Source organism: Sparassis crispa, assembly GCF_003851025.1.
Source record: "Sparassis crispa DNA, contig_000009F, whole genome shotgun sequence".
Lineage (NCBI taxonomy): Eukaryota > Fungi > Basidiomycota > Agaricomycetes > Polyporales > Sparassidaceae > Sparassis > Sparassis crispa.
In genome coordinates, this window is record NW_020939756.1 from 1,183,810 (window position 1) to 1,207,068 (window position 23,259).

The 23,259-nt window shown below is 52.7% G+C and overlaps 5 protein-coding genes across 5 annotated transcripts; 3 read left to right on the plus strand and 2 right to left on the minus strand.

The window, feature by feature from the left end:
- Positions 1-8: 8 nt before the first annotated feature.
- SCP_1004090 (Histone-lysine N-methyltransferase, H3 lysine-36 specific) lies at positions 9-3,312 on the plus strand (the record flags this gene model as incomplete). The annotated part of the gene is made up of 13 exons (XM_027762274.1): positions 9-423; positions 520-634; positions 702-788; positions 869-992; positions 1,057-1,232; positions 1,319-1,422; positions 1,484-1,569; positions 1,628-1,732; positions 1,786-1,893; positions 1,948-2,073; positions 2,140-2,199; positions 2,250-2,744; positions 2,800-3,312. The coding sequence occupies 13 exons, from the start codon at positions 9-11 to the stop codon at positions 3,310-3,312; spliced, it is 2,514 nt and encodes an 837-aa protein (XP_027618075.1).
- Positions 3,313-3,734: 422 nt separating this feature from the next.
- Positions 3,735-4,457, plus strand: SCP_1004100 (hypothetical protein; the record flags this gene model as incomplete). Its single annotated transcript, XM_027762275.1, has 2 exons — positions 3,735-4,022; positions 4,101-4,457. The coding sequence occupies 2 exons, from the start codon at positions 3,735-3,737 to the stop codon at positions 4,455-4,457; spliced, it is 645 nt and encodes a 214-aa protein (XP_027618076.1).
- Positions 4,458-5,601: 1,144 nt separating this feature from the next.
- SCP_1004110 (Uncharacterized protein) lies at positions 5,602-10,533 on the minus strand (the record flags this gene model as incomplete). The annotated part of the gene is made up of 17 exons (XM_027762276.1): positions 5,602-5,794; positions 5,849-6,037; positions 6,092-6,204; positions 6,258-6,686; positions 6,746-7,041; positions 7,094-7,565; positions 7,623-7,763; positions 7,813-7,830; positions 7,883-7,979; positions 8,031-8,222; positions 8,273-8,628; positions 8,682-9,392; positions 9,444-9,464; positions 9,517-10,012; positions 10,076-10,306; positions 10,368-10,385; positions 10,442-10,533. The coding sequence occupies 17 exons, from the start codon at positions 10,531-10,533 to the stop codon at positions 5,602-5,604; spliced, it is 4,065 nt and encodes a 1,354-aa protein (XP_027618077.1).
- A 614-nt stretch (positions 10,534-11,147) lies between these two features.
- On the minus strand, positions 11,148-14,198 carry SCP_1004120 (hypothetical protein; the record flags this gene model as incomplete). Its single annotated transcript, XM_027762277.1, has 10 exons — positions 11,148-11,619; positions 11,678-11,926; positions 11,988-12,222; positions 12,273-12,454; positions 12,507-12,753; positions 12,802-12,848; positions 12,902-12,984; positions 13,033-13,167; positions 13,220-13,924; positions 13,977-14,198. The coding sequence occupies 10 exons, from the start codon at positions 14,196-14,198 to the stop codon at positions 11,148-11,150; spliced, it is 2,577 nt and encodes an 858-aa protein (XP_027618078.1).
- A 222-nt stretch (positions 14,199-14,420) lies between these two features.
- Positions 14,421-22,339, plus strand: SCP_1004130 (hypothetical protein; the record flags this gene model as incomplete). Its single annotated transcript, XM_027762278.1, has 31 exons — positions 14,421-14,794; positions 14,884-14,979; positions 15,032-15,356; positions 15,407-15,612; positions 15,665-15,751; positions 15,806-16,079; positions 16,141-16,278; positions 16,359-16,875; positions 16,935-17,167; positions 17,218-17,370; positions 17,436-17,889; positions 17,949-18,102; positions 18,165-18,481; positions 18,541-18,671; positions 18,723-18,853; positions 18,907-19,123; positions 19,174-19,234; positions 19,287-19,450; positions 19,506-19,648; positions 19,700-19,877; positions 19,928-20,001; positions 20,053-20,347; positions 20,404-20,696; positions 20,747-20,838; positions 20,899-21,149; positions 21,197-21,358; positions 21,415-21,526; positions 21,579-21,646; positions 21,697-21,841; positions 21,901-22,161; positions 22,212-22,339. The coding sequence occupies 31 exons, from the start codon at positions 14,421-14,423 to the stop codon at positions 22,337-22,339; spliced, it is 6,234 nt and encodes a 2,077-aa protein (XP_027618079.1).
- Between the last annotated feature and the right edge of the window lie 920 nt (positions 22,340-23,259).

The following is a 23,259-nucleotide window of genomic DNA, read 5'->3' on the forward strand; positions in this document are numbered from 1 at the left end:
ACCGTATAATGTCCCGCTCGCCCTCGAGTGCAGGACGGGGCACCTCCCCATCACCCAAGTGGGATCAGGACGGTGAGAGCGAAGTTGATGATACAGATACCCCGCTTGCCAGGGCCGACAGCGTCAAGGCGGACGCCATGGACGACGACGACGACATGGACGCTCTCAAGCAGGGGGAGCCCGTGCAGGACGCCTCCTTCGCCAAGTCCGACGCCCGCCCCTCGCGCACACCGCCTCTCTCCTCGCGGGGCAAGACCAAGCCCGAGCCCGCAGGGCCCCAGCTCATCGGCCACCTCCCGCATGCGGAGCGTGAGGCCCTGCAGACCTTTGTCGAGCTCCCCGGGAACCACTATCAGTACGGGACGCTCGGCCGCTCGCGCGAAGCCCTCGAGAGCATGACGTGCGACTGCCAGTACGACCACGGTCGGTACCTCTCTCCCCTCTTCGTGTAGCGTAGCATTAGTATGTGCCGAGTGCTGATGGGTGAGTCATGCTGATGCGCGGCACTTGTCTCTGCAGGCGTGGACCGCCCCTCTGATGCGTGCGGGTACGGCTCCGACTGCATCAACCGCCTCACCCAGGTGGAATGCCTCCCTGACGACTGCCGCTGTCGGTCATACTGCCAAAACCAGCGGTGCGTCGCTGACCGTAGATAGCTGTACCTACTAGCGCTCACGCGAGGCCGCGCGTCGTTGTCGCAGGCTCCAGCGCCAGGAATACGCCCCGATAGACATCGTACTGACGGAGAAGAAGGGCTTCGGCCTGCGCGCAGGCGAGGACCTTATCAAGTGCGTCGTCTTTCGCTCACTGGCCTGTGCGATCCGCCAACTCAGCACTTCTTCTTTTATTCTCCGATTTTCTACGACAGAGACACATTTATTTATGAGTATATCGGCGACGTCGTCAGCCAGCCCTCCTTCCTCAAGCGCATGCGCCAATATGCCGAAGAAGGCATTCGCCACTTTTACTTCATGATGCTCCAGAAAGACGAGGTAACGCACCGCCAGGCGCATCAGCATCCGATCCCCAAATTTACTTCATTTTTTACCATCATAGTTCATCGATGCGACGAAGCGCGGCGGGATCGGGCGCTTCGCGAACCACAGCTGCAGCCCAAACTGCTACGTCGCCAAATGGACAGTAGGTGCCCACGTCCGGATGGGTATCTTCGCGAGCAGGAATATCAAGAAGGATGAGGAGCTGACCTTCAACTACAACGTCGACCGATATGGGTGAGCCCTCCCCGCCGCTGCCGTGCTTTCGCGGGCGGCTCGCTTGTGCGCGAATCTCTGCAGTGCTGATTAAATGTGTTAAAAAGACATGATGCGCAACCATGCTACTGCGGCGAGCCGAACTGCGTCGGCTTCATCGGCGGGAAGACACAGACTGACATCGCAGCGATGGACGATCTGTATCTGGACGGTACGTCCCCCGCGCATACCTATCTCCAACCCATACTAATTTCTAACTCTCTACGCCATAGCCCTCGGCATATCCGAAGAGGTGGCCGTCCTGGGCCTCAAGGGCAGCAAGAAGAGGAAGAGCAAGAAGCTCGACGAGGACTTTATCGTGCGTCCCGTCCTCCGATCGCATTGTCAGATAACTCACGATCCCGGCCCAAATGCAGCCCACGCTAAAGCCGCTGCAGGAGAAGGACGTGCCGAAGGTGGTGCAGGCGATGCGCCAGACGCAGAGCCGCAAGGTGCTTTTCAAGCTGCTCACGCGCGTCAAGGTCCGTCCCCCTCTTTTTTAACTTGCCTTTTCTGACACGCGCCCCGAAATCAGCTCACGGAGGACCAGTCCCCGCTGCGCCAGCTCATGCGGTTGCGCGGGTTCAGCGTGATGACGAACATCCTCGAGGACTACAGCACCGACCTGGAGATGCTCACCTTGGTGCGCATTTTTCAACTCCAAGCAACGACAATTGATAACCTTGGAAATTTGCAGGCGGTCGAGTGTATGATGACCTGGCCGCTGATCCAGCGGAACAAGGTCGAGGACTCCAAGGTAAATGTGCCCGTGCAGGCGTGCGCGCAGTCGGAGAACGCGGTGCTCGCGGAGCTGGCGAAGAAGGTGCGTCCGTCAAAGTCTTACTTGACCGCCTCGAAATTGAAACTAATATTTCCGCCTTGCCTGCAGCTACTAGCCCAGTGGGACACGCTCGAATACGCGTACCGCATCCCAAAGCGACTGAAAGGGGTACGCACCTCTCACTTTTATCCAAACGAGCACTGACACGGCCTTCCCAGGAGGACGACGAGGCCTCCCCACCACCCGTCATTGTTCTCGCGGCAGACGACGGCGAGGACACGCGTGCGGCAAAGCGGTTCAAGGCGGAGCCATTCGACGCGCTGCTCGAGGACGCCAGCCTCCACATCAGGCCGCTCGGGCGTACAGCGGTGTATACCAAGCCTGTGCACCACATCGAAGAAGTTTTCGATGGTAACGCGGGGGCCGTGGCGCGGCCCACCGGGCCCTCGCGGGCGGACATCGCTGCGATCATCGCTGCGGCATCTGCCGCTGCCGCCGCTGCTTCGGCGTCGGCGAGCCAGACACCCGCAGAGACGAGCGACGCCGGTGCGCGCAAACGGCACCGGCACGCGCACAGGAAGGAGAGTTCGGAGGAGAAGGAGGCAAACAAGGAGAAGCGGCTGCTGAAGCTGGTCGGTGCGGTGGTGGTGAAGTGCATGTCCAAGTACCAGAAACAGATGGACCATGACGTATTCAAGAAGCACGCGAAGGAGGTGAGCCGCGGGTCGCGCCTATTTCTGAGTATCTGGCCCTGCTGACGCTTTGCAGCTGACGCACCTGATTGCTGAGAAGGAGAAGAAGTCCTCGAGCTACAAGGAGGGTCGGCTGGACGCGCTGTCGGAGGAGAAAACGACCAAGATCAAGAAGTTCGCGAAGGAGTACATCGCCAAAATCCTGCGAAAGCTGGAGAAGGCAGGGCAACGGCGCAAGCCGCCGTCGACATCGGACGGGACGAACGGGGCGTCGGTGTCCACGTCTACGCCGGACACGCACGACGACCTGGAGGACGGGGACGAGGGCGTGCACATGACTGTGGAGGAGGCGATGGACCTGGACGAGGACGACGGTGATGGCGATGGCGATGGAGAATCCCATGAGACGCCACCCAGCTCGACGAGCCCGGAGGAGCAGATGCGCGGGCGCAAGGGCGAGGACAGGCCGGCAGCGATTGGGGTGAGCGACCCGCGGCTGCGGCATCGGAACGAGGAATGCGGGTGGGACCCACATCAGGAGAAGGTGGAGGTGTTACAGGGATTCGGGACGGTGCTGGTGAGACTGTAGGTCGAGTAGCGCGTTGTTGTACGTTTACAGGTCTCATCACTCACCACTTCGGCGGTCGAGTGCAGACTGTACTGTATGACCAAGATCTAGCCGTCTGACGATCTGGAGTGGTCAAGAGAAGCAGGATAGCGAGACTGTAGGAGAGTTCTGGGTTGGTCTGTGTGGAGAGGGTGATAACAAGGAACGCGGCCAGCACGTGACTGACGCGACGACGCGTTTCGGCATGTGGGCGGCAGTGAGTCATCGCCTGGGCCTCCGCGCGCTCCGGGGCCTCGGCTGTCGCGCTGCCCCTGACTCAGCGCTCAGCTATATAACGCCGCCCGCACGGCTTCCTCGCGACTGTCGCACGTCTCTCTGCTGCGCTCACCACCTTCCTCCTTTATACTTCCCTTCATCCTCTCCAACTGTCTCTCATTCTCCTCATGTCCGTCGCGTCCTCTTCTCAAAACCCGTCTGGCGGCGACTCCTACGCCCGCGCGGTCCAGTTCCCTTACTCGTACAGCGCAGCCGACTCCAGCTACCTGCCTCCCATGGGTCCGCAGTACCCACTCTACCAAACTCCCCGCGCAGCCCACGACGATCGTGGCCGGCAAAAGAAATTCATAGAGTCCTCCGCCCAGCGCCGCGGCCGTGTCGAGTTCATCCGCCGCCGTGAGTGGACCCACAGGATCACTGACTGGGTCAACCAGTATGCCTCCCCCAGCCCAAAGGTGAGTTCCCCCTGCTCTATCCCCTACACATCTTCGGCCTTCCTCATTTCACCTTTCGCTCACTCACCTCCCCTCCAGCTAGGCACTACCTACACGTGGGATCACCTCTTGCGCTATGTTGACGACGACGACTACGCCGCGAGCGCACCCGATACCCTAGACGACCCGGACGACGCGGAGCCGTATATTATCTACACCGCGAGCCCCCGTCCGCGTCCTAGCGATACCCCTTCACCCTCACCTTCCTTGTCCTCCGTCTCTTCCTCGTCTTCCTGTTCCTCGGCAACAGCAACAGCAGCCTCGAGCTCCCCTACATTCCTGCCTCCGGCGCCTCGTGTGCGCCGGCGGCCCCACGAGATACCCCGTTCGCGGCACTCCTCCCTCTCCTCCATATCCGAGGAGGACGAGTACGCGCACCCCAGGCCTCTCTACTAACTGTCACCTTCAAATTCCGAACCGGAGTGCCCGACGAACGTTCGGCCCACATTCTCCGTGTATCCGTAATTGTAATCGTGTTCGTAGCCCTCGCCGTGTACGCTATCTATATACTCGTACGCTCGCGGAATGTACTCCTAGCTGATATATATATAATTCGGGGCTCCAGGATTGGGCATGCCGGAATCTATGTGCATATCCTGCGTGTGCAGTGGACGTCAATTATCGTTATGGCCGGTATCGACGGGATGACGCAGTACACGAATTCGGGATCATCCGAAAGTTGATCTCGGAAACGCGTGGGCAGATCTGGTGTGCCTCGAGCGCGACGCGTCGTGCGCAGAGAGTCCGGAAATCTGTATGAGCATAAGGGAAGACGGCATCGGACAGGCCAGCATGCGGAGGGAAACAACAATGTACGGTGAGGCTCATCCTTGCGAAGTGCAAAGTGGAAGAAATGGGCCAGCAGTTGCCACAGGAGGTCTAATCAATAATCAGCTCGTATGTACTGCCACGAAACGCAATGCAGTAAATTCACACACTGTGGCCCTTTTGAGGAGAGACAGAATGCGTTCAGCGACTTCTTTCAGATTTTATGCTGTATATACGAACATTCACTAACAGCCGGCTGTCATAACAGAGCAACAGAGCAATTTATTTCCTCGGGCGGGCGCTAAACATAGTATACGATACTACGTACTAAGGTGTAAACCCATAATAGGCAAGCGTGCATGTTCGCACGCGGCCCCTGAATTTCCAGATTAATCTGCCGTGTGCCTAAACCAGGCAAAGCCTACCGCGATATCTCGGACGCTCTCTCACTAATCCTCTATTTACAAGGGAGACAGCCTCTCCTCTGTACCATTTCAGGCCAACGGAATGAGGTTGTGGGGTATCGCAATTATCCCTTGTGGTGTAATTCATCTATACGTGTAGAGCTGCGATGTAACATTCGTATAAGATACAGGGCTCACGACATCGCTCCGAGTCCACAGATACTGGGCGGGAAAACTTCCGAATATATGACCACAGCCACTGAGGAACATATAGACAGCGGAAAATGTAGCATAGAGAAAGAGAACAAAGAGGTATAACATGCGAGGTATCCAACCAGAACGATCCAACCGCTGGAGACTGACATCATTTATGGTGCAGGCGTCGCTGTCTTCTCGGGTAGCGGTGGCAGCGGCGGCACGGGTAGCTGCTGCTGCTGTTGCTGCTGTTGGCGTGGCCGCTGGAGCTTGCGCTTCTGCGCTTCCAGTGCTTCCGCCTCCCGCTCCGCTTGCATGCTCGTCATCGCGTGCAGCTGCTGAGCGATGAAGTCGGACGTCCCGGGCCTATGCGCACATCAGTATCTATCACACGGGAAAGGGCGACGGAGCCAGACGTACCGCATACGGAGGATGCGCAGGATGGTCTCGCCGTTCGGAATTTCCTTCGCCTGCTGCTTCTCCTTCTTGCGGTTCTTGATCGTGCCGAGGTTGCGCTGCGTGTACACGCTCTTTGCACGCCTCTTCACCGATGGCGAAGCGCGCAAGCTTTGCTGCATCATCCGCACGCACTCCTCCATTAGCGCGTCACTGCATGCGACCGTCAGCTGTGAAAGAACAACGGGGTAGGGCATGACGACTTACGTATGCCAGTCGTAGTACAGCCGGATCGACAGTACGTCGCGGTACTTCTGGTTCTGCAGTGTCTCGATCGGCACAGGGCCCTCCCCTCCCGCGTAAAAGTAGTCACGCAAGAACTGGCATCCATGCACCTCAGCATCACAGCTTGGAGTCCGGAAGTTCCACACACCTTGAGCCACTTGAAAACAATGTCGACCTCCTTGTCGCTCAGCGGCTTCATGTCACTCGAGATGTCAGACAGCGGCGGGATGAGCAGGCCCTCGATGACGTTCAGGATCTCCTTCCACAGGCGCGTCATGACCATCTCCTTCGTCGACTCACTCAGATAGGTGTTCAGCGTCGGCAAGTTCGCATCCAGGTAATCGAACAGCGGCACGATGGCTTGCTCGATCTCGATGTCTGACATCGCCTCGGGCTTAATGCGCGGCCTCTCAGATTGCGGCAGCGGGATCTGTACCTCAGAGCTGTTCGACCCCAGCTGCCCGAACAGCGCCGTCACGTTCCCGAGCGCTTTATTATAGTCGATACTACCACCAGACGACTTAATCAGCGCCTTCAGCACCGTACGTGACAGGGACTGCCGAACGAAAGGCGAGATCTACCGTCACCCATCGTCGTCAGCTATCGCCACGATCCAGGATGCGCGCAAGTGCTTACTTTGTCGATGAAGACCCGCACCATATCGCTCTCCGCACGCTTGAGTGAGCGGAAGGCGCGTCCGAAGTAGAATTGCAGCTCATCCTTCTCTCCTTCCATGCTGATGCGCAGTAATATGCGACCCTGAGAGTCCAGGTCCATCCACTGATCGTGCGTAAGGAAGTCACCATACCGCCGTGGATCAAGACAGATGTACGCTCGTCCCACGGTATCATGCTTTCCTACAAGTGCGCGGTCTCGTACACTGACCATCAGCCACAGTGGCTTCTCAACCGACATGTCAAATGTCTCGTCCCCTACAAATCGCATGTGAATTAGATGACACGCCAGCGATACCGAAAGGCTCACAGCGAGGGCTGAGGGTCTCGTAGATAGTACGCGTCTTCGCCAGCCGATTTCCCTGTTCATCGCTGAGGGTTACGAACGTGTCCAACTTCGATGATGGGTTGCTATCCAGGGCAACCAGCCCCTCCGCGATGGCAATCTTGACAGTAAACAGGAAGCGGTCTGGGTGATTGCCTTTGTCGGGCACGGGCGGAGCATTCTGCAGGATCTCCGTCTTCTTATCCGCCTGCATCTGCGCGTACATATTATCCAACAGTCGCCGGGCGGCCTCGATATTGTTGAGCTTCACACAGGACTCGGGCTGGAACGTGAACGGCTCCACTTTCTTCTCGCTCTGGTTGGTCAGCTGTTTCGCTTTCTCAAGCCATGCAGAAGATTTCTGCGGCTGCAGATATTCCGACGGTCTCGGGAACATTTCTGTCATGAAGAGTTCCTCAACGGTCCGGCAGTACTGCTCCACTGCTTTGCTAATGGTCTGAAACAGTAGTGGTCAGCACAGGACTGGACAGGCGGACCGTAGGAACGTCAATACCTTGGACAAGCTTGTGAAAAACCTGGCTTCCTGGTACTCGTCATACCACCCCAGGTCTTCTAAGAAATTGATAGGACTGCGCAGTGAATCAAACAGGTCAATGATGGAGGAACTGTGCCCCTCTTCACTCTCTGCTTGAAACTGCAGGAAGGTCAGCATAAGCGGATCCAACCGCGAAACTGCTACAAACCTTGTCTGCAGCAATTGCCTGAAATTCGAAATCAGGAGAGCTCATAGCGCATACTTTCAGGAGAACTCACAGCATGCACCCATTGAGTGGTCTTGTTGTCAGTGCTGACTAGCCATTGGCGCACGTAAGGCTCAAAGAATCCGCCAAGATCGAAGTGAACCTCGCCCCTGGGGCGAATGTCAGCTCTTGCTCGCCGGGACCGCACCACTTCCACTTACTGTGAACAAAACGCTTTGTACATCCCTAGCAAAGTCTTTGTGCGACGATAGAGAGCAAATATGTCTTCTATAGGGATGTCCGGTGTCGGGCCATTCATTGAGCCTTCGAAAAGGCGTTTCCGTGAGTCGTCAAGGTCCAACAGGAAGTGAGAAACCTGGACATCAACAACTAGTGATACAATATCTAGTTGCCTGGCACTGCGTGTGAGCGGCCTAAGATTCGTCGAATACAGATCACGCACCTGAGGATGGGTTCCGGGAACCGTTTGTCAAGAAGCTTCGCGCCCTTTTCAATCTCGTCTGTTAGCAGCAGGTGAGGAAGTGCTCTGTTAACTCCTGGTGCCGCATGTAGTTCGTGACTCTTCTCGTCGTAGTACCGGGCTGCAACAGATCGTATTTGATCCTGGACGTCAGCTATTCGCGCAGCAATATCCACGTCATAGCGATCCAAGAGCCCGCTGTCGCGTACCGTCTCCAATACGGATATGAAGGGCATCACATCTGCAGGTTTCAGGTTCGGTAGTGCTTCCATTGCATGGTAGAGGGAAGACAAGAAAGTGCTGAACAAGCCACCGTATATCTGGGCAAGGTAATCGCACTACAATTTCAGGATGTGAGTGTCAAATAACACCGGAAAGTTGAAATACACACGTCCTGTATCGGCCATTTCTCCAGTTCGATTTCATGCAGTAGCTTTGCAATGTTTGACATCGCCTCCGGTATACACTCGAACGGGACTTCGTTGCGTTCATAGAACTGCTTGACTAGGTCCAAGAAGCAGGTCACGCGGTATGGTTGCCCTATCCGCCAACGCAACGCACACTCGTTGATGAGTTCCATGTGAGCTGGTGACAGGATGCCTAACGAGACCTCGTCGTCATCGCCCACCGTTGGACTCAACATAGCCTCCAAGTCGGCGGCTAAGCAGTGCTCCAGTAATCTCTTGTAGTATTTCCTAGGATTTGGGGGGATAAAGGTGAAGTGATGGCCGACAGGAACATCGTCATCACCTTCTAGATCTTCCGATACGGCGTCGATGTCATTGGACGTGAGGTTGTTTGAAGGCATCAAGGAATGCCGACTGCTGACTGACGCGTGTCGCGAAGCTGGGGAGTGGTACGATTCTGGCCTTCGCGTGGAGTACACCGAGCCTGGCCTACCACCATTTGAACTTGGAACGTCCGGGAGTACTTCCGAGGGGCCAGACTTAGCCAGGTCGGGATTGAACTGCACCATAATAAGCATCAGTTGCGATAGATGGGACGTCTCCAGTGTCCGCCAATATTGCCAAGCTGCTTCGCTCTCAAAGTCTTCACGACGACCTGGGAATGGCGCACCAGCATTAATGTTTTTCAGACACGTCTAGAATAGTAAATAAGGTGGTGTTAACTGGGATCCCAAACCGACTCTTACTTTGAGGTCTATCAATGCAGCCTGACCACACGCATGTCAGGACACTGTACCTGAAGGGGGCTCCAGCACTTACCTTCTCTGAGCAATACTTGCCTAAATCGTCAATCTCCTTCTGAACTGCTTGATCTGGTAGTTTAAACAGTCGCGCCGCAGTCATCACCAGCGGCATGTCTCTCACGCTGGTGCTGACGCGCTTGGAGGATACAACGGAGTCGCGATCTCGTGAAGTAGATGCGGAATCATAGCCGGAATCGCTGGGAGCCTGGGACGGGGCCAATTTGGCAGTGTACATGTCGAGCCGCGCAGTCAATTCTGGTGAGACATGGCTGACGTGACGGAGACAGTCACCAAGCAAGCGGATGAACTGCGCGATGTGGTTGTTGACCTCGACCTTCCAGCCATCACCGGCCAGGGTGGCTTCCTTCTTTAAGACGTTTGTCGCGTTCGTGGCAAACATGAGAATCAGCTCCTCGATCTTGCGGTTCTCCTTCATTTGTCGCCTGAAGTTGTCATCTTTTACCTGACCGTAGAACACAGCCATGGTTCTCCGTATGAGCTGGTCATGATAACTGCCGACAGTAAGTGTCTGACGGTCAGTCATGTTCACAGGTATTTAACTCATGGAAACGCACGCGGGATCCTTTCCCATGGCAATGTCCTGCAACTTCTGCTCCAAGACCTTCAAGAGGTCTTTGGGGAACCTGACACCCTTCGCCCCACTGTCTTTGAAGAGGTCCCCGATGGAGAATATTGAGCTTGTCAACGCGCCCGACAGTCGCGAAGAGTAATCCTTCTCTCGACTTTCTCCGTCGGTCGCCGAGTGAGGTTCCACCACCTTTGGCTGCAGCTGATAGCTTAGCAGACTGCCAATGGGCCGCCCACATTAGCACCGGAATGACTACATATTTGCACAGCGAGACGCACGCTACCCGCAGCACGAAACTTCCGTTGAGAGGCTATCAGTACTGTACAGCGCAATGCAACTACACGGAACGTACTTCATGAGCTCCTCATCTGAGACACGAAAACGAGAAATGCGTCTCTCGTGCTTGGCACCGTACATAGAACTAGCATGGCTCCTCCTCGACATGATAGCGCTATCCTTGAGGCGATTACCTCTGCGAGAGGCCCACAGATACTAATAACAAGCTAAACTGGACTGATGGGTATCCAAGTACGTTGAAATGCTGTTGTAGGCCCAGATCTGCGAAGGGAGGGCAGCGGGGAGAGTTGGCGTCAAGTGGAAGATCACGAAGTCTGGATGACCTCAATCGGGATGCAAGCACTTGCACAATATTTTGAGTTGTAGCTGCTTTTCTTTCTGGAATTGTGCACAGATTGACATAGATTTATTCATTCTCTCTTCGAACCGTACCAATGCACAACGTCTCTCTTGAGGCGCAGTACCGTCAGGAACGAGGAGACCCCAAGATCGACGACTGAAGCTGACTGCCTATTATCGTAGCTATGTATTACAGTCTGCCTTGGCAGATACGTATGTATAACGTAGAATCATGAATGCATGTCTGAGAATTGACAATTGGTTGCCCAAACGAGCGCTCTTGCTGTCATAGATATACATTCGTATTTTTCTGTGATCGTTTGCGATTCCGTTGTCTTTCGGTGCACGTTTCCATTCACGGGAAAGCCACAAGAAATAGAGAATAGATATATGCAGCAGTCGTCAACTATGTGGTATGTACTCTACAGTTCATCATGATGCTGATCTCCCGCTGGCGCCGTCGGCTGCGTTCTCTCCGAATCGTCCGCCTCATTCGCGCTGGTCGTCGGTGTCGCCTCCGTCTTCGCAAGCGTCTTCTTGGGTGCCTTAGGAGGCCTCTTCCTTACCAACTTCTGCAGATGATTTTCCAGGATCTTCGCCCGCGCCCTCATCTCGCTCGATAATATCACCGGATCTTGGTTCATCTTCACTGACTTCTGCTTCTCCACCCACTCGTTCAGCCACCGCTCGTGCTCTATGAGCACCCTCTCTAGCGCATCTAGTTCGTCCTGGGTATATCGTGACTGAGGACCGCCCTGTCCCACATTCGTCATGTTCGCCTTCGCTTCTGTCAAGAAGAGTCGTGTGCTCCAGTTCCACATCTGGCTGTTGTTCAGCGCTTGTGGGAATTCTTCGATCTCCTTGTATCGGTGTACAACAGGTCGCTCAAGGCTCCTGTTGAGCGCAACATAGAACTTAGCACGGCAACGTCAGGTTGGTATGCGAGACTCACTCCAAGACACTTCTCTTGTCAAGATACTCTCTAGTCTGGGCATCGTCTCCATATTCATGCAGCCAGGACAGAGCTTCTTGCAATTTTTCAGCCATTTTCTGGCGCTCTGCCTCCTGCGAACATTTCATGAAGGGGGTATCCGACTCGTCATCCAGCAAGTCGCGCAGTCTATAGAGATATCCCTCCAGTGAGTTCCTCGCTTCCTCCTTGCGCCGCTTCATGGCTTCTTCATTATCAACGGCAATTAACCTACCGTACGTTGTGTAAATTAGCCGCATATAAGGTTGTTAGAAAGAGAACTCCATTGCACCTATCACGCGAGTGACGCTTTTCTGGAACAGACATAGGGGGTATAGAGGGGAATTTAACCTGTACATCCAGCGAGATAGTACTGTGTCGCTGTGACGTTTTCTCCGGTGCAGGCGAGGGGGAAGCGGGGGCAGAGATTGACGACGCGGATGGCTCATCCCGTACGGCCGTCTCTGGCTCAGCTGTGGTCTCTTCCGAGGACGAGGGCGACCCCGCGAAAAATTCTTTCAGTTTCCCTGGACTCGGCTCAATAATTCTGTACTGCGATCGAGAATGGTGCACGCACCTGCCAGTGAGTCATCTTTGATTTCGCCAAAGGCAATCGCATCGTGGACTGAGGTGAATCCAGATTCGGACAAAACGACGGTGGCCTTAACCACAGGATCGATCGCTCCGAGATCTGTCAGGTTACGAATCGCATCGCCGACGCCCACGATATCAACTTCCAAGATGTCCGTAGAATATCCACTACCGAAGAGTCAGTCTCCGTGGGCACCACTAAAGCTGACTTCGTGCTTACGGGGCTGGCGAAGTCTTGTATTCCAACTTCACGGAGAAGTCATCCGTGCGCTTGAAGGTTAACGTCTTCTTGCTACCGGTCTTGGAGCCGGACGGTAGTACCAGCGTGCTGATCGTGCGCGGCCTACCGTTCACAGACTTGGCTTCGGACGAGTAGGAAACTTGGATATCATGCACACCGATGTCGGAGACCTTGATGTCCTTTGTCTTAAATTGACGACTGAGACTAGCACCATGCAGAGCGGCGCCTGGATATCCATCAGCGAGGCCGAAAGCGTTTCCAAAGAATGACGAACCTAGTACAGCGGCTTCATCGGCATTCACGTTCAGAGCGATCTTGTTGCTGGAGATAGGGTAGTGAGTGGCCATTCGCATAATAGTCTTGACATAACTCACTCTCCCACAGCGGCTTTTACGGCGGCCTGAATCATGGGAGTTCGAGAACTGCCGCCAGTTAGAACGACAGATGTGACATTGCTCTATAAGATAATCAGTCGAATTTGAAGGATATGTTTGAGTTCTCATACCAAGGCGAGCCCAGCCTTCGCGAGGGCGTCGAAGATGGGGCGGGCGAATTGGCCCTTCAAGTCTTTGCATGCGATCTCGAAGTCTGCCCTTGTAATCTTGGACCGATAGTCAATGTCGAACGCAAGACTTTCCACCTACGAACGTCATTGAGTATGAGTGCGCGGATGGTCGAAAGTCGACAATTACCGTCACCATAGCTTCGGAGTTCGCACTTAGAATCGCCTTGACGCGCCCCGCTTCTTTCCACAGCTTCGCCATGCCTCTTTTGTCTCCACGGATGTTCTTCCCGTGTTTACGCTGGAAGTCGTTGATCATGATTTCTCTGAGCCGACGGTCAAGTTCTGTTCCTCCAATGGACCGGTCATATCCGACGCCCGCTACGGAGATCTGTGTGCTATCCCCGATGCCACTTTTTGAGTTTGGCTCACTTGAACCTGTTGCGAAAGACACGACAGTCGCACGAATGGACGAGGCTCCTGCGTCGTAGATGACGTGGTATTCGGGCATTGGGAATGCGCGAGTCATCGCGTAGTTAACAGCGACCGCAGTACCATCGTTGATGAGGGCCAGGGTGCGCAGACCTGCGATCTCGATGGCGTCTACGACCGCGTCGCGCTCAAACTGTGTAAAATACGGCGGCACCGTCACGATGACGTCGTGCACCTTCTCTCCAGCGGAAGATTCTGCAAGTTCGCGCACGTATGCGAACTGCATCGCGATTAGCTCTTCTACACTCCATTCTGTCCCTTCCGGCCGCTTCAGGGCTACAGTGCCTCGCTCGGTCTTCACGACGTCTGCCTGAGATATTGATTCGTAGTATGACTCAGATCCGTATGGTGCCGCCAGGAGGTATTTTAAAGAAGAAAACGAGTCCGAGGGAAATCGACCAGCCTGCAGCCCATACATCGGAGCTTGTCTATGATGAAACCAGTATGGCACTCACGATGTTGAAGGCATCCGAACCAAACAATCTGTCATCCTGTTTCCAGCCAACAACAGACTGAATTTTGCGTTTCGAGTCCTTGTTGAGTAGCACATCGAACGGCACCCCCGGCGTCACGAGCGAAGCCTTGATCCAGTCTGCACCGTAGTCAATCGCCAGAACGGAGGCCAGTGTCGTCTGGGAGAACAATGACAAAAGGAGAAAGAAAAGAGAGAGCTTCATTCTCGGGCTGAAAGTGCTCAAGGAAATCTGAGCATCTATAAGGAGTCCCGTAGCTGCGTGGCGGATAGACAAAGTACTTTCCGACACGTAGGCAGACACGTCACGCAGCCACGCGTCAACGCGCGCGTCACGGGCTGTGACCTGGTACCAGATCGAAAGATCTTAGATCAAAATTTGTGAATCAAGCGCTCACCTCGCGGCTGGGTTTTCAAGTTGGCTCTCATGGCCTCCAGTCTTGCGGCACAACTGGCCCAGGGAGCATCTCTCAATGCTTCACTTCTGGTCGACAGCTCTCGCCGGAAGTCAACGGAATCATATCTATTCTCTGCTAAGGAAGCCTTCCAACATGATCTTGACTCCCTCCACGCCCTGGGTGTCAATGGCTTTCTGCAGCTCAAGTCCATGAACCCGGTCCTCAGATATTTCGAGCAAACATTGTTCTCAGATGCCGCGAAATCTACGGATAGAACGCTGCAAGCAGCTGACGCCAATGCGAAGTTGGACGAGCAGATTGCTGCTTTTCTGCCCCTTCTAGGTCCATTCCTCATGGATGCGCCTACCGGAAAGGTCCTTGAATGGCTTGTGCGGAGGTTTAGGTATGACTCAGCCCCACCTTTTACCTTTTATCCCGCATTGTTCTTTGCTGCGCTACCGTTTAACAGCTGTTCACAGTCTGCTCTTTCAGGATAAACGAATTCAATGTCAAACATGTCCTGGCGTTGTTCCTGCCGTACCACGAGTCCCCCCATTTCGCTAAGATGGTGACCATACTGCATATCCCGTACGCCTACTCCTTTATTCACACACTCTCCCACCTTACTCGGCTTCTTCAGCGACCAGTCAGTTTTCCGCTTCTTGCTTCCTTACAAGAAGAACGTTGTGTCTCTTCCACGCAGCGCACTTGTCGCTGAGATGTCGAAGAATTCGGACTTCGCGCGCTTCGTCTTAGAGCTCTTACCAAAAGCCCTAAGAGAAGATGCCGGTCTTCACAGGGCGCTGGTGGCTTTTCATACAGGCTTGTCCCTGGATTTCGTTGCACATCAGCAGACACTGGATGAGGGAGCTGTTGCTTTCTTGCTTCCTGCCTTCGTGGAACCTTTACAGTTCCGACCGAATGCGAGTTCCACCGTGAAACCAACATTGATTCAGGAGTCTACAGTGAGAATGTCCTTCTCTTGCAAAGAACGTGTTAATGATGGCAATCTCAGCTCGGAAGCTATCTACTCCTGGCTGCTACGTCTCAGAAATGCCATCTGTCATCTAAGGCTCTCAAAGCTGTTCTTTCTGCCATCTCGTCTTCCGCAGATCGCGTGTCGCCAAAGCAATTTGTGCGAACACTTGTCGCTGTATGTGCACCTCAAGATGAGTTGGAAGCTCTTCCACGAAATGTGATGGACACCTTCATCCAGTTTTCGTATGTGCCACTCAATCTAGGGTCTTGTCGAATCCTCACAGTATTTTGACAGAGGAATCGATGACGAAGTGAGAGCCGGATTATCTTGGGTTGGAGCTGAGAAGTTGGTCAACGCGCTGATCACTAGTCTGGTCAAGCAGTACGTAGTGCCTTGTACCTTTCAATTTCTTGACGGTGACGAATTGGCAAACAGTCTAGACCGCGAAACATTGGCTCATTTGCTTGAGTCCATCTTGACTAGCACTGAAGTTTCGTCGAACATTGTTCGTCATGCCACGACGGTTCTGCTCCGCCATGCGACAGAAGTTCAATCGACGGAGGGCAATCGGGACATGAATACGCGCAGATTTTTATCGCATATACAGCAGCGTCACCCGAAGACATTCGAGCAAGTATGCCACGACGCAATGAAACAGGACGAAGATCAACGCGAAGCTATTGAGCAGATTATAGTATCCTTGACTGTTGTATGTTTTTATTTGTCCGCGTCACGGCTTTTCTTGTGACTCAATGACTCTTGATTCTAAGGTGTCCTCCATGTCCAGTCACATGCAAGATCTTGGGGCCATAGTTGCTTCAATCAGTGCTGATGAAAATTCTCGCGCATTGGCAGTGCGAGACCTATTGAATATGTTATCCAACACGGATTTGTCCGTTTCTGATCGTGTATGTGTTCCATTGCTTCTTTCACCCTTTTTATGAAACCAACGTCAAAATTGATTGACTGTCCGACGTTCATATTTTAGGCCTCTGTCGCGTCTACTCTCCTCTCACGGGCAGGGGACACCAGCGCTGCAGTAATCGAGGCGCTCTATGCACAGCCTAGTGTCCTCCTACCTGTCCTTCTAGGCGGCGCTGCGGGCTACATATCATCTCTGACCCAAGCTCTACATCCCAAGCGGTCGCCCGCGAGAAATCTCATTCGGCTGCACGTGACGTTCGTCACCAACTACTTCTTCTCCGTGGCACGAGCCAAGGATGAGGGTTTGGCGACTACTCTATTTTATCAGGTAGTTTTTCCGTTCCTCTTATTCTCGAAGCCCAAGCAGAAGACCACTAGTATGGTGTGGAATATCATAGAGGAAAGGGAGAAAGATCGGCACGATGTCATGGGTATTGGTCGATACTCGGTTCTGGGCGGCTGCGTAGATGCCGTGAGATGGGAACAAGCAAAACAGGATCAGGAAGGACAGTACTGTGATGAAGACCGTCATGTGGAGCTGCTGACGAAACTGAATCTGGCATTGACCTCCAAACTCGCAGGTGAGAGTCCTAGTCCTGCTACTGTCGCGACGCGTATGGCTAAGATGACAACTGCTAAGACAACGTTGCCATATCGAATAACTTTGCGCATCATTTGGATGCCTTATTGTCTAAGTTGCACGAAACCGACCTCTATTCGCGCAACCTTAGTTATTTGGTAATCCGAGCATTGCTCAGTCGACTGTCCAAGGAGCACCGGTGGAACGTCGCGTACCGAGTCCTAGAGGCAATGAAGTTGGAGAGCCTGGAGGGAATGAGTGGCTTCATGCGTGGTGTCGACAACTTGCAAGTTGTGCGTGTCTCTCCTGCTGTGCGTGTGGCTTTGTTGACACTTTCCGCCAGTTCCTGCAAGATGCCAGTCTGGTAACGGCCGTAGTCCTCAAGCCAAGCAGCCAGCATACATTGCACCGCCTTCAAGTCGCTGTATTGAGCGTGCTTTCGACAATTCCCCCGCCTGCTGGTGTTGTTTTGAATTGGCTTGCAACTCCTCGATCGGTTCGTTGCCTTATCCGTATTACATTTCCTTCAGTGTTATCTAAGCTGTATCTTCCATTGATCAGACTGAAGAGGCGCAGGACGGTATCGATGTCACAGAAGATTACGTGCGGCTGATGCGTGCGATGTATAAACTCAGCAACTCGACGTCATCTCTTCCTCTTCTTTCAACCCATATCCTCCGTATGTTGTTCATCAATCTTGGTGATGAAGCCCTAGCATTCCTTGCTGGCGTATGGATTAATTCACTCCCCAATGGCAAAGAGGATGCGGTTAGCGAGTACCATATTTGTCATGCAGCCCTCCGCCATGCCGTAGCATTTCTCAATGCACACCATGCAACAGGACATTGTGTCGACTTCCAGACTGTACTTCCGGCACTCATCGTATGCCTGCAGAGTAGTGAGGGTCGCGTACGAGAAGAGGCCTCGGCGTGTTTGGAATCCTTGAAGATCTTATCGAGTGCGAAAGGTGTTTCCTCTGTTTATGCGTATGACAAAATCTATGGTCCTAGATCTGGTGAGTTTTGAGTTTGTGATGCTTATTTGGTCTGTCGCTCACTTTCTACCCATCGTCAGCTAGCCTGCAGTACTTGGGATGGGGCGACTTCTGCAAATACGTGAACGCGTTGGTCGAAGCTCGACATCATTTTCTCCATGATGGGACCTTCATTGCCAAATTCCATGCGCAATATCTGTCTGAAAACAAGACGGACTCCAAAAAGCAGGCTGGGTACGGTTCCCTTTTCCCTGGCGTTGGTGTACTTATGCAAGTTATCATTTCGATTTTATCAGACGCAAGCAGAGGATCATGTGCTATCTTCTTTCGCACGTCAACGCCTGCCCAGCCCTCCATGTTCAGCGCAGTCTCCTGAAAAGCCTGGAATTGGCGCCGAACATGGTCAAATCTCAGGTGCTTCTGCCAACTTTGCAGAAAGTCTTGGACAAACTATCTCGCGTCACTCGGGCTGAAGATGTCGATCAGCTGTACCAAGACTTCTCCTCCCTAATCGTGTCTTCGTTTGATAGGTCTGCCGCGTCTGATCTTAATGATCAGAGCAAACCTGTATGGTCTACCTTCGAACAGGTGTTGACAGTATGTTTCAGCAACGGTATGTATCACGAGCGAAATTGTTTCTCTATGTTGCTATAACTTTTCTCTATTCACTAGAATCTTTCACTGCCATGAAACTCGCTCTTGTCTCCAACGTTCAAAGCGGGCTCTTCGCGAAGCTGTCAGCTGAGCGCAAGGTAGACTTATGCCGTGTACTTTTGGAGATCGGGGGTCAACAAGCCAACTCCGTTAGTACTCGTTTAATCTCACGTACAAGATCACTTCTCACATGAAAGCAGACGTCCGACTGTAAACGGCTGCTGACTCACGTCGTGACGGAAGTGCCATTGATGATACGGCTTCTCGTCTTGCTCCAGCCTACCGCTGAAGAAACAGGTGAACGTGCCAGCAAGCGTGTGAGACTTGAAGAGTGAGTGGTGCTGTTCTGTGGAGGCTTGACGAGTCTAAATCAAATCTCTGCAGCACCAGCCCTCTGAACAACACCAGTGCCCTTCCTTCCTTGTGTCTTTTGGCGGAGATCCTGGCTTCAATATCATTACCTGGTTCTCTGGATTTGATGACATGCCTCCTGGAGACATTGAACAAAGTAACTACTCATGCAACAGTCCTCCCTGCTGAGAAAAGCTACGTGGAGCAGCTACTCATGACTGCGCTAGACAGCACTATTAGTAGCATGCCCGTACGTTTTCAGTTACTTAAATTCCCCAGCTGTTGTTCAATTTCCTCCAGGAGAATTCTAAGCTCCCTGCTGGATCTGTCCGCGTTGATGTGCTCGTTGAGCTAATTAGAGGTAGGATCATCTTCTGAACAAGAGCATGTCCACTGACAGTGGCTCATGGTAGTATCAGAGAACCCTCAGACCTCGCATCAAGCACTCCTTCTAATGTCCAATTTGGCACGTTTGACTCCCGACGCGATCTTACACAACGTCATGCCGGTCTTCACGTTTATGGGCTCCAATGTTTTCCATCGCGATGACACATATAGCTTTGGGGTTGTGCAAAGGGTGTGTCCCAGTGTCGCGTCGCAACTGCGGGAACAATCGCTCATGAATGACTTAGACAATAGATAGTATTGTTCCGGTGATGGCGGCTTCGCTGAAGGACGCCCATGCTGAGCGTCTTGAACTCTACATTGCAGCGCGAGAATTCCTGCGCATTTTCACGGATGCTTCCAACCACATTCCCCGGCATCGCCGTGCACAGTAAGTGAAGCTTTATCATATCGTCTATGCAACTCACTCGAGACTCATCAGCCTGTTCTCCCATCTTGTGGACGTTCTCGGCCCGGAGGAATTCTTGCCTCCTGTCTGCATGCTACTCGTAGACAGGATGACAAATCGTGTTGTACGCCAGAATTTCCAGGATGCACGGATAACGCTCTCCTTGCCACTCAATATCGTACAACATTATCCTGCAGAGCAAAGACTATCTGTACGCTTTCATCTTCTCAAGTTCTACATAAATCTTAGTGTATTTCGCAGCTCCTGGTGGAGATGATGCACGAGAGTCAGCGGTTGCTTGGCCAAGGACAGGAAACTTTCTTGTATACAAGTCTGTGAGCCCTCATTTACTACCTGTTCTTCGATCCATTCTGATCCTTGCTCAGAGAGGATGAGACACCTCCTACCGTTCCCAAACGAAAAGTATTGGCACTCCTTGTGTTCACCGATCACACATTGAAGGACATACCTGTCCTGTCCTCGTCCGAAGCGTCACGGGCACGCATACTGACCTCTGAAGTGCTGTCTCTACTTTTGGGCTTCACGGTGCTTGGTGCCGATGAGTCGCTTCACGATTTGACGGTGGCAGCACGAACAGCGATGGCTAGCACTTTGCAGATAATGTCGGCAGGTGACTTCATTGCTGGCATTTTGACAATGATTGAAAGCCCGGAAGTCAAAGTGAGCTTGCACAAGTACGTCCTCTGGATACGGCTAGACTTTATTTTCCCTAATAGATCCAAACTGGAGCTTTGGAGCTTCTTGGTGAACGTTTGACGAATATTTCTGATCAAGTTCGACGGGAATCAACGCCTTCCATTGTGATGGTCGTTGATATAGTCCGGCAATCGTTAACTTTGGGACACGATGTCGTGTTTGTTCGGGCGGCGTTCCATGCGTTGCGTGCCATCAGCCAGACGGCATGTCCAGACGAAGAGAATGCTCTTACGAGCACTGTACCCCTGGTGTTGATAGCCGCGAAACAGCAAGAGACAGCTTCCATCGCCTTCAACTTGTTGCAATCACTTTGGTGGGCATAGTCGCTCTATAGCTTACACAGGACACTGAACAATCTACCAGCTCCACGTTGGGACCGCGCATAATCCCGTATCTTAAAGAGATCGTTCAAGTGTGCGTCACGACCTTGCATTATATTCTGACTGGGACATGGAGTAAGCGTATATGGCGTGATCAGCACATTCGGGACCGCTGAACTCTTAACGTCCATACAGTCAATCGAGAAGACATACCCAAGGACGCTTTCACTGTCGTGCACACTCTACTTACTACGATTCCGACGTTCTGGAGCGGGCAAGAGCTTACAGGAGTCGTCAATTTATACTTGGATTTCTGCGTCACTGCGTCATCTACACCCGAATTTGCTACGATGACTTCTGTTGTCAAAACCCTGGCAAAGCACGTGCCGTCGAAGGTGTTGCTACCAACACTGTGCGCAGTGTGGTCATCAACCGGATCGGTGGATGTAAGTTGAATGTGCCTCCTTGGTCAAGTCATACTGAGGAATCTCAGGTCAACCCGTTGAGGTGTATTGGGTTCTTCTCCCTTATGAAGAGATCGATTCGGGCGGCAACAAGACCTCTTGTGCTCGACCATCTGCGACTATTGTTTGAAACGTTCCACGATGCATTCAACATGAACGTGAACATGAATGTGCTCGCTGACGGGAAGGAAGTGCGTATATATGTTCACATCTATCCTGAACCTTGGATATTGACAGGTTAATCCAGATAGAAACGGATATCATCCCGTCGTTCGTCGAACTGGTCGTTAAGCTGAACGAGACGGCTTTCAGACCCCTGTTCCGAAAACTGTGCGATTGGGCCTTTGCAAGTGACAACGGTTAGCCTTTTGTTTCTCATGAAGACGTGCGTCTGACCCCGTACCATTGCAGACGCGGCTGAAGCATCTCGCCAAGTTAGGTTCTGCCATATATATATAGCGCTCTTGAATTACTTCAAGGTGAGGAAATGACAATCCAGAGCCCATGTCTCATGCTTATGTTGCCCCAGGGCTTGATGATTCCCTACATGTCATTCGTATGGCAACCAGTCCTGAGAGTCTTCGAAGGATTTGTCTCTGGATCGCTGCAAGACTCGTCGGTGTGGATAGCAGTGTTGCAAACTATTACCAGCTCCCTGGCCTACGACGAAGGATGTACGTGCCATAGCGTAAATGCATGCAGTAACCCAGTGGATTCTGATTCCGTTTCACAGCGTTTTGGAGAGACAGGAAATTGGGGGAGCTTGTCTCCATTATGAGCAAGCAGGTTCCGGTTTGCGTCCAGTTGAATGCAGGAAAGATCCCATTCTTGAGCTGTCTGACAGCTACTATGGGCACACTAGACGATGATACCCTGTTAAAATCCATGAACCTGGATATTCTCATGGAAAGCCGCTCAGAAGATCCGAGAATACGTCAATTCAGCCTGTCATGCAGCGAAGCCCTGTGGAGAGCCCATGGAAGCAAATTACTAGGTATATTTTTCTATTCTACCTGGAGTTCGTCTCACTACAGCATTATGCAGGATTCGCTGAGGAAACATCCACCTTCCTTGTTGAATGTGCCGAAGATGAAAATGACAACGTTGTCCGAGAAGCCCTTAAACTGAAGAGTGCAGTGGAAGGCGTAGCCGGGAGAATAGATGCCTCGTAGTATCATGGGTTGACGCGCTTATCCTCATCTGATGCTACTTGCTCCACAGAAACTCTAAGCGGCGGGACAGTGTGCTAGACTGTCCTCCGCGGAGACACTGTGTGTATCTGGCGTCATGTAGCAAGATAGAAGCATACAATACGATGGAGAGTATGTTGCCATGATACTGCTGCTGCACCAGCTGAACCTCACGGGAAAGCGCAGGACAAATTTTCGTCAAATTAACGTAAGATCCCAAGTACATACTCACTGAAATTCTAGAGAACCGTGAGGTGCTCTACTTCCTGGACCGAGAGCCTTATCGAGCGTCGTCACCTGCTACCAGAAACACACTCTGCAACGCAAATCCGGCCGCTTGCCTACCATGTAATGAGCTAATAAAAGTACTATAGCACTAGAATAATATGCGGGGAGTGCTGCTGATCAATTGCTTCTCTTTCTCTGTACGGGGGATCCTGCATTAGTGTTTTGGTTATTACAGAGCTGGATTGCCCGTAGCGAATTCTCTACTGGCTGCAGGATTCTGGGCATCATGGAAACGAAGAGCACTCCGCATCTGTGGTGTGTCGAAGGGTAAAGACGGATGGCAAAATCTGAAGCATGCCGAGCGCATTAGAGACTGAATCAATTGATTGTGAACACTTGCCTATTCTAGGTGTACAATACCGACGGTGCACCTGGCGTCTGAGGGAATTATCCAGGATCCTGTAGAAGGGCTTCTCAATTCTTGTGCTCGTCTTCCAGCTCACCCGCCTTGCCTGTTAGAATGATTAGCCAGGATTAGACGAGTGATGGGGCAATAATATATCCCGAGATCGCTGCGTGGCCGCCAAGGCTGAGGTCGCGCTGAACCATGCTACAACTCATAAATAATGCATATTGTCATTGTCCATAGTGATTATCACTCAAGAGAGAGGTGA